The sequence below is a fragment of the Cotesia typhae genome, unplaced genomic scaffold (genome assembly GCF_013202065.1).
Source record: "Cotesia typhae breed Kobodo isofemale line unplaced genomic scaffold, CoteBio_Ctyphae contig_20, whole genome shotgun sequence".
NCBI lineage: Eukaryota > Metazoa > Arthropoda > Insecta > Hymenoptera > Braconidae > Cotesia > Cotesia typhae.
In genome coordinates, this window is record NW_027423725.1 from 5,194,093 (window position 1) to 5,211,983 (window position 17,891).

The following is a 17,891-nucleotide window of genomic DNA, read 5'->3' on the forward strand; positions in this document are numbered from 1 at the left end:
AGAGTTAACTTGTTTTTTTTTTTTTTTTTTTTTAATTAAAATAAAATTGCAAATATCAATAATTAGGCCAATGTCAATAACTGAGTCTTTTACCTTATATTTTTTTGGAAATAATCAAAAGTATCATCCACTGAAAACACTCAAAAATCTTCTTCAAATCTAAATAAAATTTTTTGTTTTATTAAACTACATTTCTCAAACAAACAAACAAACAAATGAATAATTATGTAAATTTCATGATATTAAATCAAGTAAAAGTTATAAATTTTATAAATTTACATCTATCAAATCAAGAAATTTCAAAAACTCGTGACTAACGAATTTTTAAAGATTAAATGCTGCAAGTTTGCAGTAACCATCTTAAAATACATTAAAAAAAATCTCATAAAATTAAATAAGTGAAAAAATACATGATTTTAAAAATCATGTGATTTGACTAAAATGTTAGAGAGTAATCCATGTGTAGGTTGTTGATAATCGATAGTAATATTTTTTTTTCAATAAAGTAATTTAATCTTTTATAGTTACTTATAAATTGTCTAATAAATGTTTTTTTTTTATTTGGTAATATATTTTTTTAGTTTTCAGAAGTATATTTTTTCAATAAAAGAAGTAAAATAAGACGTTAAAACGTAATAACATAAAGATTGCATGAGTTTAATTTATCATCTAATTACCTTTTAACATTTCTAATAATAGTGAATAAAATAATTTCTATTTTTAGTATTCACAAAAATAAATAATCCATAAATAACTTATTAATGTACCATGATAGTTATTATCGTTGAATTGTGATGTTTCTCAAATTAATGATGACTCTGACCGTATAAGTCAATTATTTTAGTAATTGGAACCATGGAAGGACTCAAGCGTCAGAGCCTCCGAATGACAGTAAATTTAATTTCTATCGAACACCTACGACTGGGATAAAATTCAATAAAACCTTTTAATAATTTGATTATTTTATTAAATGAATACAACAATTTTATAAAATACTTTAATTTATCAGAAGAAAATATATTTGTTTTAGCAGAATTATTGGGACAAAAGTTTTTCCATAAGTTGATCAGGTGTTCTAACAAATAGTTTATCAGGATTTTCGTATTGATTCATAGGGTCATGGCAAGCTTCATACAGTTGTTTATAAATAGCCCCTATAACTTGAAAAGATCGTTCCAACACAGTCGAGCGATGATTACAATTTTTAAGTAAATTTATTTGGGGTAACAGAAAAGAATCGGGCATCAATAGAAATGATTCTAATTTATTCTAAAATGAAAAATTGAATATTTTTAATTTTCAATCTTAATATATATATATATATATATATATATATATATATATATATATATATATATATATATATATATATATATTTTTAAAAAATACTTACATTAAATTCTTTCACACTTAGAGAATCCATCCCAGGAATTCCGGATAGAGGACCATGTTCTTTACCCTGTAGTATTGTATAAATAGGTCCTAAATTTAAATTAGCTACAAGAGAACTTGCAATTTCGGATGTTAAAGTATCTATTTGGGCATCGGATTGAGCTTGCAATCTTTCTAATCTTTGATCCATGTATTCATAAAGTGATAAAGTGGAATGAATTTGATTTAAACAGTTTAAAAGATACACTGCCATGTCAACTACTGGTAGTCTCGCCGCAGTTTCATCAATTTCGTGCAGTAATGGATCAATTATATATGATACAATCTAAAAAAAAATAATGGTTAATGTAATGTGATGTAATTTTCCACATAGTTTTTAAATAAAATACCTGAATTATATATTTTTCTCTATCGTCACCAGTAACAATAAGTGCAATGGATAAAATTTCATTGAGTGATGTTAAAAGTTTTGAAACAGATGCAGCTGGTACTAAATCATGTCCAGGAGGTTCTGGTCGCTCTCCTAAAGCCATCTGTGCTTCTCTTTGTAATTTAGAAATAAAATTTCTCTCATTTAACTCCAATAATTCATACAAATATTTGATAAAAGCACTTTCTGGTATAATATCATTGAAAATTGTAACGTAATATCTTATAAGAGCTATCACAGAATAAAAAACACTGGCAGAAGCATCCACTGCAAGAATGTGTTCTACTCGAGATTTTAGAGGATAACAAAGTTCTTCTGTAATATTTCCTAAAGCAAGTTTTACTTGGTCAGAAATACCTGTAAAATAAATAAAAAATAATCATTAGAACAATACGATTATTATGTATTTTATAATTAAAATTTTTATTGGTTGCACATGTGAAGTATGTTAAGAAATATTATTTATTTAAATAAATAATTAAAGTAAAGTAATTTTCTATAGTAGAAAATAACGAAATTGCCAAAAAATCGGACTGTCACAAATAAAAAAAAGAGTTTTTAAAACATGAACTAAAAAAATTCATAAGGCAACCTTACTATACATGTATAGAATGAAAAGACAAACCAGTTTTATCGCAGGTTTTCAACAAAGTTAAAAGATTTTCTTTTTCAATAAGTATTGCTTGATGAAGCCAAGCTAACATGTCTCCAATATAACGAGTCGGATCATCAGCTCGTAGTTTAATAGGGTTGCGACTTCCTTCAAATGTACTTCCAAGTGTAAGAGCATCAATAAAAGAGCCAACAATTATTGATCTTCGTGCAGTACAATATTCATCAATGATATATTTAAAAAGAATAGGTCTTTCTTGTAATTTATTCATAGCTTTTATTAATAATGGAGCAATACATTCATTTTCAATATGCCGACATTGATTTTGTGTCCATCTGTACAGTCTTTCAAGAGCGGCTTCTTGCAACAAGGTCATTCGTTGCATTACGTCTAAACCAAGAGTTTGATAACCAGACTGCATAAGAGTTCGACAACTAGTGTGAATTGTTTGCAGCTGAGTTATGACAGTAAAAAATTCTTCCGTTATTGGTTCTTCTCGAGTTAACCCATGTAAAATTCTTATTTCATACTTAGTTAACTGGAACGTTTTTATAAATGCCTGAGCAACATCGTGTTGCATCGATAATTTTTTACTTTCATTTTGAAGTTTTGTTGTTCTATCTATAAGATTTATTGTTTGAGCTTTTGTCGTGTGTAACCGGTTCGTCATTGACTGAATTGAATTATTCATTGATAAAACGTCACTATGAATGTCATCTAAAGTTGATTTAACTTCTCTGAATATTGATAAGAATTCATCGTTTATAACTAAACTTCTTTTTTCAATATTACTAGATAAATTTCTTCGGGCATTCAAAGTGTTGTCGATAAAAAATGTCGATAATTCTTTCAATGCTTCCAGAGCTTCCTGAGAAGTGATTATATAGATTAATAAAATTATTATTTTTTATTGTTTTCTTTACTTATTACCTTATCATTCTCTGGTCTGGATTCAAGTAAGTTATTTACACGTTTTACTGATGAAGTATTTTGATTTTTTTCTAACGTTAGAGCCATATCCTATATTGTAAATTATAAAATTGTCATGAAAAAATTTATTTATATATGATAAGTAATATGACTTATTAGAAAAAAAGATTTGAAATGAGCCAAATGATTTGAAAAGATTAAAAAAGCTTATTTTAAATAATATACAGATTAAAAATTTTGCATGGAGGTAATATTTTTAAATCCCTTTTTCTAATCATAGCTATGATACCACCACACTACTGACACTTTTTGATGATTTTTGTCAATGGAAAATAATTGCAAGAAAATTAAAAAAGAAAAGAAAAACAAATCATAAAAGTTTTAACTAGCTAAAAGATTTTTTTTTTTTTAATAATTATTTACTTATGAAATAAAAAAAAAATGTATTAATTTAATTTACCACGAATTGTTAATTATAATTGAATGTTCAACTTCAATCAAAGTTTCTATCTGAAAAAATCAAAATAAAGTTAAATTATTATTATTGTAACCCAACTATTGATAGTTGATGTATGTACACACGAAACACGTTGAAAAGTTTTTTCTACTGATATTTTTGAGTTTTACTCGAAAGTCCGCTACGAACAGCACCGTCGGATAAATACAATAATTACAATAATAGCTGTCACCGTTTTGACGTGCCACAATGCACGTGACTATTCAATTTTCTTGCTTATAAGTTACAAGATATATAACGAAGTTGTGAAGTTATTTCTGTAAATATTTACAACGCTTTTTTCGTTACAACGATTCTAATGTTAAAGTCTACATAAAAAAATTTCATGATACTGAAATTAAAATACGCCTAATAATTTTTATGAATTTCCTTAACAAAAAAGAATTACAGGGAAATTTTAAAAACTGTGTAAAAGCTTTAAAAAATTATTGAAAAAGATTAAATTAAAAAAACAGATACTTTTAATCAATCAATATATGTTTTGAAAGTATTTTTTAGTAGTAATTTATTCTTAGAAAAATCTTAGAAATTATCAGATATTACTCTCATTATGAAATTTAATGATCGCAACATTTACTACACAAGTAACGGGTAGATCATGTGGTTTACTATGTAGCAATTGTATTTTCAGAAATTTTATTTTTTTAATTACGTCTTAAAAAAATTTTCGAACCAAAGAATATAAAACTTCCGGAAAAAAGCATCTCGAGCGTCACAAAAACATGTCGACTAGTTGGTAAATTTATGACATTTAATTTAGCTGTCACTTCACAATTTTTTAAAATTTTCTTTAATAAATAAATTACAGTTAAAAAAAAATTTTTTTTAAAATGGACTTGTAGAAATCTTAATAAATTAAAAATGAAATTTTTTTAAAATAATTTTTTATAACAAATTTTTTTTTCAAAGAAAAGTAAAAAAAATTTTTCGATTGTAAAGCACTCTCTGATGCTTCGTATCATGAGTCGTGCAATTAACATTGTCAACTCAAATTCAACAAAAAATTAGCAAAAAAAAATTGTGCCTCTTGAGATATGATTAACTATTGTGAAAGCTTCATTATAGTTTACATGAAATTTTTTAAAAAAATTACTTAGTAAATAAAATGTATGAAAATGTATTTATCACAGCCCGAGCTTGATAAAAATAATTATATCGGGGTGCCGATATAACGGATTCCAGACATTTAATACCACGATAAATGATCCCGACGTCAATTGATCCTTATGACAACTCATTCCAGATGAGGTTCGAGGATAATGACACCCGAAAAACTAATAAAGCTTAAGTTTGACGAGTATTCCGTTAAATGATCAGGTTCAGCGAGGTTCAGCAGGATCCGGGGTGAAACCCCCCATTCAAAAAAAGTTATCGAGGTTCGTGGCGAAGCCCCCCCATTTGAGAATAAATAAATGATTATTTTATTCGTCATCTGTTATTGCAATTAGTTTTAATCGTGTCCTATGATGTTGTAGGGCACAACACGGCAACAAGTTTATGTGTTGGTCTAATATCGAATAAACACACACAAAAACCATGATAAAAGGGCACAACACGGTAACAAGCTTATGTGTTATTAAATAAAATATTTAAAAAATAAAAAAATTGCATTAAGGTACTTTTTACATTTGCATAAATGATGCTGAAACTAACCGACATCTGATCATTTTTAGACATTTATTTGACAAGAAAATTGTAATTAAAAAATAAAACAATAATTTCAGTCATGAAAATAAAAAAAAAATTATTTAAAATTTTTTCTTTATTTATTTATTCAATAAATTAAAAAAATGATTAATTTTCTATTGAATAAAATTTATTTATTGAATGAAAATTAATTTTATTATTAATTATTGAGTAATGAAGTATTTGTTATATATTTACACATTATTTAAAACAAGCGCTTTATAGACAAGTAGCGTTACCTGTATGTGACTAAAGACATTACAAATAAATTATATTTATTTCAGTAAAATCTCTCTAAAGTTTCGTAGTTCTATTTCAGTTTTTTCATAAATCACTCACAAGAACAAACAAGACACTCTCCAATACACACCAAAAAATGTTCTCTGCCACCAATCAAAGTAATGAGAGAAAGAGAGACGAAGTCGGGTATTTTGATCTCTGTTCTGTGTACAAAACAGTTGTTGAATTCACTACGTTCGCCAAATTATAAACAAACTTTCGTAAGCCTAACCACATTAATAATAAGTAGCAATTTAATGAATATAATTTCGGTCTCACATGGCTATCAATTTTAAACAATAATGAATTGTAAACATAAGTAGTGGGAAAATATTTAACAAGATTTCCAACAATGACTGACATTAATTCAGTGATAAAGGGCTTTTTCCTAAAGTGTAACGTACACAGTTTTCAAGAATAATTCATACATGAAAGTATCAGTGTCTGTAAATAAATAATAAGTGTTTAAGAAATACAAAAAAATCATAATATAAATAGTATTTAAATTATTTAAACTAATGGTGTGTAATTTTTAAAGTTACAAATCTTTTATTTTCAATTTAGTTTTTAAATACTAAATATTTCAATATGACTAGTGAATCTCAAATTTCAACTATCGTCAATGAGATTTTGGTAAATATTATTTTTATTTTTTTTTCCTTTTTTCAATTTCAAGTGGACCGGGGTTTCGATAATTATATTTTAATTTTTCTATCATCAAGTGGTAAAAGGGGGGTCCACTTGACGTGTTTTGACTCATTGTTAATTTTTAATGAAACAATATTTATTTAGAGAGTCGAAGCAATTGAAGAAGCTTTCAGTTGTGTATTGGTTCATAATCTTGGCAGTGAAACCGAAAAAATAAAAAAATGGCAAGGAGAACTGCGTTCCGCAATGCTCAAATTACCAGTAGATCAACAAGAGCTTGCAGTTAAACAATTTTTAATTTTGGCTGCTGGGATGACCAACCATAAACGCTTGCAACTTTTACTTGGTCTACTAGAGAATTTAGTAGTCAATACCGTTTTACCGGCAAGGTAATTTCATTTCATTTCATTTAATTAGTATGACACAAAGATCACATTAAGTATGAAAAAAAATTTTTTTTTTTTTTTTTAGAATGGTATGTGAATCAATTTTAAGCTGCGATAAATTAGTATATGAACTTCAAGACTTTTGGGTTGAATGTTTTATTTTAATAAAGAAAATAATCGGTGGAGTAGACTACAAAGGTGTACGAGAGGTAATGAAAGGATGTATAGAGAAAGCTCAGACTATTCCAGCAAAATTAAATGCTTCAGTACAGCCTCAATTAAAAAGTCTAGAACATGTATTTGAAAATATATTTGATAGGAATGCTTGTCTTCTTCCAAGCTACTTCATTGTTACGGAGATTCAAAAGGTATATCCAGATAATAAAAATTGGCCTCATTGGAAGTTAGCAAAACTTATTTCAAGCTTTGTAGAAAGTTTTCGACCTGTAGCTCAAATGGTATCAATAATCGGACATTCAAAAATGCGTCCAGTTGTTGAACATACAGGATATGCTGACCATCTAATAAATCCCTGGTTATTAGATCCATCATCACTAAAGTTTTCTTTAAAAGGAAATCTTCCTTATGACGCTGAATTGCTTAAACCACAAACAGACTTACTTCGTTACGTTCTGGAACAGCCGTATAGCCGTGATATGGTTTGTTCAATGCTTGGACTTCAGAAGCAACATAAACAACGCTGCATAGCATTAGAAGAACAATTGGTGGAACTTGTTATTCTAGCAATGGAAAGATCGGAAAATGATGCACCTCAACCATCTGAAGGAATAGATGGAACTGTAGCGAATCATTGGGTATGGTTACACCTTTCATCACAATTAATTTACTTTATTCTCTTCCAATTTGCTTGTTTTCCAAGTATAGTAATGGCGATTCATGAAAAACTTGCTGCAAGAGATTTACGGAAAGGCCGAGATCATTTGATGTGGGTATTACTTCAATTTATTTCTGGAAGTATTCAACGAAATCCTTTGGCTAATTTTTTACCAGTATTGAAACTTTACGATCTTTTATACCCAGAAAAAGAGCCTTTGTCTGTACCAGATTTCAATCAAGCTCTTTGTACACATCAAATGGCTATGACATGCATATGGATTCATTTGCTAAAGAAGGCACAATCAGAGCATGCTAATATTCATAGGCCGATCCCTACTGCATTGAAAAACCATCACGAATTTCTTCAGCATTTGGTAATGCCTAATTCTTCACTTTGTATGGGGCCAGATTATCGAATTGCACTTCTTTGTAATGCTTATTCTACTTATCAAGAATACTTTAGCAGACCTATGGCTACACTTGTTGATACAGTATTAGGCACTCAAAAAAGTCAACCGCAACAACCTTTGCCTACGAATGTACAAAATAATGCAGCTTTGGCTACAGGACCGATTACTCCCTTATCGATGTCTATTTTAGATTCTCTTACAGTACATTCTAAAATGAGTCTCATTCATAGTATTGTGACTCATGTTATAAAGTTAGCACAGTCAAAAAGTAACTTACCGTTAGCACCTGCTCTTGTAGAAACTTACAGTAGACTTTTAGTTTACACGGAGATAGAAAGTCTAGGTATAAAAGGGTTTATCAGTCAATTATTACCACAAGTATTTAAATCTCATGCTTGGGGAACTTTGTATACACTTTTAGAAATGTTTAGTTACAGAATGCATCATATTCAACCTCATTACAGAGTTCAAATACTTTCTCACCTTCACAGTTTAGCTGCAGTACCTCAGACAAATCAAACTCAATTGCATTTATGCGTTGAAAGTACTGCTTTAAGGATGATAACAGGTCTAGGATCATCTGAAGTTCAACCACAATTGTCTAGATTTTTATCTGAACCAAAAACTTTGGTGTCATCTGAATCTGAAGAACTTAATCGTGCTTTAGTGCTTACTCTCGCCAGATCAATGCATATTACCAGTACTGGTGCAGATTCTTTAAGTGGAACGTGGTGTAAAGAGTTACTAAATACTATAATGCAAAATACTCCTCATTCATGGGCAAATCATACGCTTCAATGTTTTCCTCCTGTCTTGAGTGAATTTTTTCAACAAAATAGTGTTCCTTGGGAAAATAAACAACAGATTAAAAAAGCAGTTGAAGAGGAATATAGGAATTGGGCATCTATGAGCAATGAGAATGACATAATAGCTCATTTTTCTGTTCCCGGTACTCCACCATTGTTTCTGTGTTTGTTATGGAAAATGATTCTTGAAACAGATAGAATAAGTCCAATTGCTTATAAAATTTTAGAGAGAATTGGCGCAAGAGCATTATCTGCTCACTTAAGAAAATTTTGTGACTATTTAGTATTTGAATTTGCAAATAGTGTAGGAGGAGGACAGCATGTCAACAAATGTGTCGATACAATTAACCATATGATTTGGAAATATAATATTGTAACTATTGATAGACTGGTATTATGTTTAGCCCTAAGAACTCAAGAAGGTAACGAAGCACAAGTTTGTTTTTTCATTATTCAATTACTTTTACTGAAAGCAGCTGAATTTCGTAATCGAGTTCAAGAATTTGTCAAAGAAAATTCACCAGAACATTGGAAGCAGTCTAATTGGCATGATAAACATTTGGCATTTCATCGAAAATTTCCAGAGACATTTGCACCAGAAGGAATTATGGATCAAACGAGTGGTGGACCAAGTCAATATCAGAGTTTACCTGTTTACTTTGGCAATGTTTGCCTGAGATTCTTGCCCGTTTTTGACATTGTTGTACACAAATTTCTGGAAATTCCTCAAGTAAGTAAAAGTTTAGAAATTCTTTTAGACCATTTGGGATGTCTTTACAAATTTCATGATCGCCCTGTTACGTACTTATACAACACACTTCATTATTATGAAAACAAATTGCGTGATCGTCCGTTTTTGAAGCGACGTCTTGTCGCTGCTGTATTAGGTTCATTAAGAGAAATAAGAGCACCAACATGGGCTTTATCCGAACAGTTTTTACAATATATGGCACGTGCCACCGATGAAACCATTACTTGGATCCCAGAATTAGATTATTATATTCGTTTAGTCAGAAGAATGGTTGAAACAATGGCAGGAACGCCGCATTTTCCGTCTGTTGATTGGAGATTTAACGAATTTCCTAATCCTGCAGCCCATGTTCTTTATGTTACGTGTGTTGAATTAATGGCAGTACCGGTTGCTCCAAATCTAGTTGCTGACAATCTTTTAGATGTTGTTGCCAAAGGTTACACTGTTATAGCTCCAAAGGAAATTCATTTATGGATTAACTGTATTGGATTACTTATGACTGCATTGCCGGAATGCTATTGGACTGCTTTTTACGATCGTATTGTTGAAACTGCTAGCAGTCCTGGATTAGAAAAATGGCAATATAATAATCTTACACCATTCCAAATGTTTAATTTTGATAATACGCACAATTGCTTAATGGAAAATAAGTATTCTTATATGTTGGCCATCGCTCATTCAATATGGCATCATGCTGGTGTTGGACAAATAACTTCTATGCCACAGCTCATCAAAGAAAAACTTCAACCTGTTGTCACTAGTGAAGAGCAATTGATATTTGCTTGCCACTTAATTGGACCTACTTTGGCTCGTTTCAATGTAGAACGACCACGTTGTATAGTCGAACTATCAGTGAGCTTGTACGAGATGTTAGAACAGGTTGATAGAACTCAAGCTACACTTAAATACATGGATCCAGTTTGTGATCTTCTTTATCATATTAAATACATGTTTGTTGGTGATATGATGAAAACTGATGTTGAGTGTATAATTCGAAGACTAAGACCAGCCTTGCAAATGAGGCTTAGGTTTATTGCTCATTTAAATATTGATGAAATTCAGTCAAATTAATTATGTAACATGTAAATCACATTTATAACAATAAATTTGTACTATTTGTGTAATAAGAGAATTAAATTTGTATTTTTTTCTTCAATGCTTGCAAAATTTTGTAAACCAAAAGTATATAAGTTATTTTACAGTAATTTATAATTTGTTTGATTTTTTTATGTTTCTATGTAATTAAACTTTTGTGTTTTTTAATATTTTTTAGTCCTTGAATAATTAATAGTAATTAGACTGACCTTATTTTGAATAAATCTATACATATAGTTTTTAATAAATCTATACATAATAATAAAATTTAATATAATAATCTATATATCATTTAGTTTTATATAAATTTTTTCCCCCTAATAAAAACAAGACTCATTTTTCATTAGTTTATTTTTAATACGATTGTCTTTTTTTTTTTATTACATAACCTTACTATTTGATTGATTTAACGTAATTTAAAAAAAGTTTAAGAATGAAGCTAATTATGTCTGGTGAACTAAGTGTTGAAAATTTATATTTATATGCTGATCGCGTGTTTGGTTATGATAATTGCTTCCATGAAATCAAATAGTTAGATTTCTATGAAATGTTGTTTCTATTAAAAATGTTGTTTATAAACTAGAACTTTTTGAAACATGAAATCTTAAGCCATGTCTATTGAGTTTCAATAACATTTACTAAAAATTTCCTTACAACATACGTCTCTTTAGCAGCAGGAAAAAAGTCATTGTAAGGTTTCCAAAACTTAACATTACATGTAGTAGTTCAGTCAATGGAGTAAGAATTTTATCTACATGTTATTTTTGCTGATTACATAACTTATAAATTGTTGTTATTGCGGTATCAAAGGGAATGTAATAGATAAAAATAAATATATTTTCTAAACACTTGATATGTAAAAAAAAAATTTGGCTATTTATTTAAATAGAATTCATAAAAAACGTTAAATTTATTTTCTATAAAAAAATTGATGAGAAAAAATCACTGAAAAAATTTAAAATAACAGAAAAATAGTTCGCACTTGAATCTAGACAGATTTCAACTTTAGTTATGAGACTTGCAATGATTTTAACTAAAACTTTCAATGCTCTAAATCTAGACTTCAAAGTCTAGATCTAAAAATGCAATTCTATAAAGCGTTCAGCGAAGCGGGCGGGTAACATAACATAAATTTTTCGATTTTTATTCATTTCTTCAATGAAAAAAAAAATTTTTTTCTCAACAATCTTTATTTTTTCAATCAAAAAGATTAATTTTTCAAGAAATTAAAAAAAAAAAAATTTTTCAAATTTTTTTCAAAAAATTTTTTTTTTAATTTTTTCTTCACATTTCTTCAAAAATCAATCTCTTTGATTAAAGAAATTAACTCGATTTTTTCTGACCCCTGCAACTGCCTTAGTTTCAAATCTCATTTTAAAAAATTAATAAAAAAATTCGATATACTTTTTCCTGAATTACTTTTTTCAGTTACCGAAAATTCCTACTGAGTAAAGGTCCTCCCCTTCCCCCTTATCCTTTATTTCCCTAATTCCCAAATTTGTCTTTAATGACAAATTTACCTATTATATATGGCTATTTGTTATTATAAATTCGCTTAGTTTATAATAAAAGTTTGTTCGGTTTATATTTATTTTTTATAAATAAAATTAAATAATTTTATATTTAAAAAACGTTTAAATAAAAAATTCGAAAATCCCAGACCGAAATAAAATAAAAGGTACCCCCCGTGGATTTCGGCTTTTCTTCAAACTTCAAAGTCAATCAAATATGCGAAAAGCTATCTCACGTTCAAACCGCACTGACGACTATAAATAAATGGTAAGGCCAGTCTTTGAAAATTTGCGGAATCAACTTTGAGTTTCCCTATTTCATGCATGGAAAATTATGCGTCGCGTGTTCGTAAGTCGGAAAACCATCATCTTTATATATTTACGCACCGCAAAAAAAGACAAAAAATACATTACATCAGAAAGCTTTAATTGATTAAGTGTATAACTGTGCTGCATTTAATGTAAATAAAAGTTTTGTATTGAGTTTTGACTATACTTTTATCCGCCTCGGCAGAAGAGCAATGTCACCCTCTCTTCACTAATCAATAGGCTGATTAACGCTTGCAATTTCATAGTCCAACAGGACAGTGATATTGACCTGCTTGATTACCAAGCGCATTGCAGTGCCAATGCCCTTGCATTTATCATAACTAACTCTAGACAAATTAACTAAAGCATCCATTAATTACGTGTGCTATTTTTCGATCAGTTTAGACTCCTCCCCCCCTTAGGTAAGATTTAGTGAGATTTGTCTGGACCTCCCCCTCCCCTTACGTGAGATTGACGCTAAAAATATTTGAAATTAAAATTATTTTTATTATTCGGGAGAATAATAAACCATTCAAGTATATTATAGTCAATTTATTTAAATTAAATAAAATTCAAAACAAAAAAAACATAAAAACAACATGAACTAAATGATTTTAATAGACATAAAATTTATTTTAGCGGGGAAAATAAACACTCAAAATAATTTTTTTTTTTAATGTCTGTAATATTTTATATTTTTTAAAGTTGAGGTGAGATTTTCGATTATCCCCCCTCGATTTAGATGAGATTTGGTGAGATTTAATTGGACCCCCCTCCTCCCCATTCTGAGCTCACGTAATTAATGGATGTCCCCCTACATAATCATACAAATTATGTTGAATTATCTATTTTACTATACTTAACTATTAAATAGTATAAAGTGGGTCAGCGTTAAACACCCAAAACTTATAACTTATAATTTGTCAATGTTTTTCTTTTCCTTTCTATTGTTTTTACATGCAACATGTGTCAAATACTTTTCAACATCCATCTCTGTATCTTTTTGTAACCTTATAACTGGCCATACAGGCTGTTAGGTTTTGTTAAATACAGAAATAAATAAATAAATACTTTTGACAAATATATGACTAAAATTTTATTCGTTTTTAACTTTCGATGCGTTTTAAATACGTAAATAAAAAATCAAATCTAATTAACAGATTAATTTTACTCAAACCTTAGATGAACTATTTAACTAACCACTTTTTTTTTGAGTAATTCATTTTGATTAAATTATTCAACAATACTGATAGTCACCGCAAGCCCATTTCGATTAAGTCATACTTGTATTATAGGAAAAAAATGAACTTTAATACATACGGAACAATCATAATGAATAGTTTTTAATTTAAGTTAATTATCATTTAAATATACATTTATTTGAACTAAAAATTCATTTTTAAAGACTCATTGAAAACAAATTAAAAATGAATTGGAGTAACGGACTTGATGGAAGACATTCTCGGCAGTATTTTTTTCCATTTTGTAAATGATTTCTCTTTTTCTTCCTCATTTTCTTCTTCTACTTTGAATACTTTCCTTCGTTCGTAATGCAATTGTATCTATACAACAAATAAAAAAGGAATTTGTTATGTAAATTCATTTTTTTGAAAAATTAATTTGATTTGCTGAAATGGTTTATAAAAATATTTTTATAATTAATACATTACTTTAAGATCATTATTTGCTTCTCTAAGAGCCCCAGCGAGTGATGTTAGATAATATATAATTAGTGCCATTAAAACAATCAAAGGAATAATAATTCCTGGGGATGCAATGTAATCGAGTGATCTAAAAAAAGAAAAAAAAAAAAAAAAAAACGTAAAGTGATATTAATTTATGAATATTTTTACTCTGACTATTAAAGATCATTCATACTTGTGAACTTTAACTGGAAGAGAATTCTTTAAACTTTGCGTAGCGATGTGATATATTCTATAATAACCCGAGAAAGGTCCACAATGCCAAGAAGGTTCCACCCATACAATAGCATAACCCACCGGAAGAACACATAAAAAGATCATCGTAAGTAATAGTGCTAGATAAAAATTGTTTGATCTTGAAGCTCGAAAGACAACTTCATGTGGTACGTTGCAAGTCATTACTGTCCAAGATCTTAAGTGCATGATAATAACAAGTTTGATAAGGTTTAAAGCTATTAAACCGGGACTAAAAAACATTCCCATCCACACCATCCCTTGATTGTTGACCAAGTGTAAAATATTTTCGGCTATTTTGAAATCACCATATTGTGGAAATTGTTTTTCAAGATCCCAGCACCACCATGGGTTCATATATCGAACGAACAATGAACGGAAAAAATCGAGACCGAGAGTCACTATTATTGTTAGTACCTAAAAAATTACAATACACATATTCATTTCAATAATTAATATAATATTTTATGTGAATCATTTTATGACATAATCAAATGAACAGTGAACTTTTATGGAACGTTATTAAGTATCGTTGAATTTGAAAGTATCGCTTTACTTCCAATTTGACATTCAAAAGTTTAATCTTCATTAAATTTTTCACTGAAAGAAAACATTCCTATTGAGAAAATAGAACACTCATGTTAAAAGAATTTAAATTGTTGGAAATTTTTAACATTTTTTTGTAGTATTTTTTTTTTTGGAGTCGGGTTTTTTTTAAACGAAAAAAAAAACAATTTGAAAGGAAATCAAGAAGTACTAAATTCAAAAGTTCAAATTTTTTATGGCAAAAAATTATTTTTCCTGTAGTATCTTCAAATTAATCCATAATACTAGTAGAATTCATTAAAAATATTAAAATAAAAATAATTTTTTGTCAAAATAAACTTGAATGAAATACTTGCTGCCTTTCTATCGAATCGTTTCTTTCTGTATGAAAAAAAACTTGATATTATAAAAAAAATGTAATTTCTTCGGCTGAATAAGAAAAGTGTTGAAAATTTTCACCAATTTCACCAATTTTCACCAATTTAAATTCTTGGAGGACCTCAAAATGTCTTATATATTTATATGCATAAATTTTAAAGAATTACTTCGTTAATATTCTCATACCAAATCCATAACTGTAAGTTTCGTTAATTCCTGACCAAACATTGTTTCCCAACATAGTTTCCGAAGTTTTTTTTTCGTTGTTATATTCAATTTCGAAATTGCTTCGTGCGTCACTAAAAAATAAAATATTCAATTAAAACTTATGTCATTAAAAAATAATATACACAAAAAATGAATTTTATTACCTTTAGTAGTTTTATATTTTGTCTCTTCAAAGTTGTCATAATTACATACTCGAGCGAAACATTTGATCATTTTTACATCAACATTATTACAAGTATTGTTTAAATTTTCTTGATTATTATCAATAACTAATGTAATATTTTCTTCGACTTCCAATCCTACATTTTCCTTGGGTTCTAATATTAAAATTGTCGTGTTTTCTACATAATTCGATGTAGAATCATTCGCATCCTGTTTATTGGTTAAAATATTTGTAATGTTTTTTACTTGAGTTACATTCGATTCATTCCCGTAGTTTAGACCATCAGCATCATAATATTCATAATTATTTTGAGGTATATCTTTTTCAACATATCCTTCCCATTTTACATTATCAAAGAGAGATGAAGATTCGACTGTTGATGTTTTAGAGGTATTATATAAATCTGTTGAACTGTCATTAAAAATTTTACTGACTGGTGTAAGATCATAAAATGTATCATTGACTTGGGGTACAGAAACATTTTGGTAAGAAAAAGATCTTTCGGTTGTAGTATTAGACATCAAAATCAAGCTTAAAGCTGTAAGTGATGTTGTTAAAATTGAAGGTCTTTTTAAAGATTTACCAGTGATCCCATTTAAGGGTGATGATGATGGCAAGTCAAAGTCATACATGTCACTACAAGATACTAATATATTTTGACAGTGTGATGCATTGATATTCGCTCTTAAAATATTTGGTATGATTTTTGGTTTTAGACTCTGTAATTCTTCTTCCTATAAGAATAATTAAATCTTTTAATTTTGATGTATGACTATAAAAGTAGAGCAAATAATTAACTATTTTTTTTTTTACTTATGATCATGTTTAGTTTGTTATCACAAGCAACTTATAATAATCAAATAATTTAGTTGAAATTATTAGAACATACATCATATTCAAGTAGAAAATGGTAGAATAACGAGAAGAAAGACTAAGAACAAAAAATTTTTTAGCAATTTTGGAAATTGCTAAAATGGATGAAAACTCAAAAAAAATAGTTGATTTATTTACGCTACCCAATTATTTAAAAAGGAGCGATGCAATATTACAATTTCAAAAAAAAAATATTCAGAATTTTGTTTTGTAATGTACATATGGAGCAATTTTGATTTTTTAATTCTTTCAGTTTTTTAACATTGTTTCGTACTTATAGAAAAATTCTTCCTGGCAAATTTTGAGATTGTTTCTTTATTATTTATACAAACGATATCTAATTTGAAAAAATCAATTTTTTTACTCATAATTTCTTAAATAATACTACCTAATTAAAACTTTTTTTTATCCAAATCTTCGATTTTTTAAGTACGTTTAAGAAAAAAATTATCTAAAGTGTTTACATGGATAGTAGTTAACTGTCAAATTTAAATTTTTCATTTCCATAAATCGTTATGGGCACCACTTTTTATTACTATAGCGGTCAATTATTAGTTATCTCTCAGCCAGCAATATGATGTCTCTTACGGTGCCGCGACTAGATAACCGCGACAAAATAACTGCAACAAAATAACCGCTCACAAAATAATCGAACGACATTATAACCATGTAAAAAAATAACCAAATAATAAAATAACCGAACGACAAAATATTATAATCAAAATATTTTCACATCAACACACACACAATTCATGAAAAAAGGGCACATCGAAATAACAAGCTTCGTTTAATGGCCTTTTTTCGAATAAACATACACAAAAACGATTTTGAAAGGGTGCAACACGATTACCCCTGTTTAAATAATTTAAAAATTATTTTCAGAGATTAATTATAAAATCTTATGTTCTGGATATTTTGTCGTGTGGATATTTTGTCCATGGTTATTTTGTCGTGCGGATATTTTATCCACGGTAATTTTGTACGCGGTTATTTTGTCTAAGGTTTTTTTGTTACGGCGCCATGTCTTACGAAGCCTTTAAGATCAGTTTAACATGGTAACCAAATCTAAAAGAGGTCATATTGTTGGCTGGGCTCTAATTCGTTTGAACAGTTTTTCGACCTTACCAAGGGCTCAAAATCGATATTTTATCTTTCTTCAAAATTTT

General features: G+C 28.5%; 3 protein-coding genes across 6 annotated transcripts in view; 1 reads left to right on the forward strand and 2 right to left on the reverse strand.

Annotated features, from left to right (window-relative positions):
• Positions 1–944: 944 nt before the first annotated feature.
• Positions 945–3,983, reverse strand: Cog6 (conserved oligomeric Golgi complex subunit 6). Of its 2 annotated transcripts, none has more exons than XM_074259160.1 (6): positions 3,826–3,983; positions 3,366–3,455; positions 2,448–3,303; positions 1,782–2,179; positions 1,394–1,717; positions 945–1,269 (listed from the first exon to the last, which is right to left on the reverse strand). In XM_074259160.1, the coding sequence occupies exons 2-6, from the start codon at positions 3,450–3,452 to the stop codon at positions 1,036–1,038; spliced, it is 1,899 nt and encodes a 632-aa protein (XP_074115261.1). In that variant the 5' UTR covers positions 3,453–3,455; positions 3,826–3,983; the 3' UTR covers positions 945–1,035. The 2 variants fall into 2 exon arrangements, with proteins under 2 accessions (XP_074115261.1, XP_074115262.1); XM_074259161.1 differs by having other exon boundaries at positions 3,829–3,932.
• Positions 3,984–5,972: 1,989 nt separating this feature from the next.
• On the forward strand, positions 5,973–10,822 carry Med23 (mediator complex subunit 23). Its single transcript, XM_074259342.1, has 3 exons — positions 5,973–6,480; positions 6,640–6,884; positions 6,967–10,822. Exons 1-3 carry the CDS (start codon positions 6,436–6,438, stop codon positions 10,754–10,756), a joined length of 4,080 nt encoding a protein of 1,359 aa, XP_074115443.1. The 5' UTR covers positions 5,973–6,435; the 3' UTR covers positions 10,757–10,822.
• Positions 10,823–13,927: 3,105 nt separating this feature from the next.
• The window catches only part of LOC141538149 (transmembrane channel-like protein), a 42,639-nt gene continuing 38,675 nt past the window's right edge, over positions 13,928–17,891 (reverse strand). For all 3 annotated transcript variants that reach the window (XM_074259500.1, XM_074259498.1, XM_074259499.1), the window contains exons 8-12: positions 15,833–16,586; positions 15,648–15,760; positions 14,479–14,954; positions 14,271–14,391; positions 13,928–14,162 (exon numbers count right to left, since the gene is read on the reverse strand). In XM_074259500.1, the coding sequence (XP_074115601.1) occupies positions 14,022–14,162; positions 14,271–14,391; positions 14,479–14,954; positions 15,648–15,760; positions 15,833–16,586 (1,605 nt within the window). In that variant the 3' untranslated portion in view covers positions 13,928–14,021. The remainder of the gene's footprint in view (positions 14,163–14,270; positions 14,392–14,478; positions 14,955–15,647; positions 15,761–15,832; positions 16,587–17,891) is intronic.

Excerpts from the sequence above, each read along its gene's own strand:
- Cog6 (XM_074259160.1), bottom strand. The coding sequence starts at position 3,452 with ATGGCTCTAACGTTAGAAAAAAATCAAAATACTTCATCAGTAAAACGT. Across the intron at positions 2,180-2,447 it reads GAAAACCTGCGATAAAACTG|GTATTTCTGACCAAGTAAAA; the intron begins GTTTGTCTTTTC and ends TTTATTTTACAG. Across the intron at positions 1,270-1,393 it reads TAAGTGTGAAAGAATTTAAT|AATAAATTAGAATCATTTCT; the intron begins GTAAGTATTTTT and ends TTTTCATTTTAG.
- Med23 (XM_074259342.1), top strand. The coding sequence starts at position 6,436 with ATGACTAGTGAATCTCAAATTTCAACTATCGTCAATGAGATTTTG. Across the intron at positions 6,481-6,639 it reads CTATCGTCAATGAGATTTTG|AGAGTCGAAGCAATTGAAGA; the intron begins GTAAATATTATT and ends ATATTTATTTAG. Across the intron at positions 6,885-6,966 it reads AATACCGTTTTACCGGCAAG|AATGGTATGTGAATCAATTT; the intron begins GTAATTTCATTT and ends TTTTTTTTTTAG.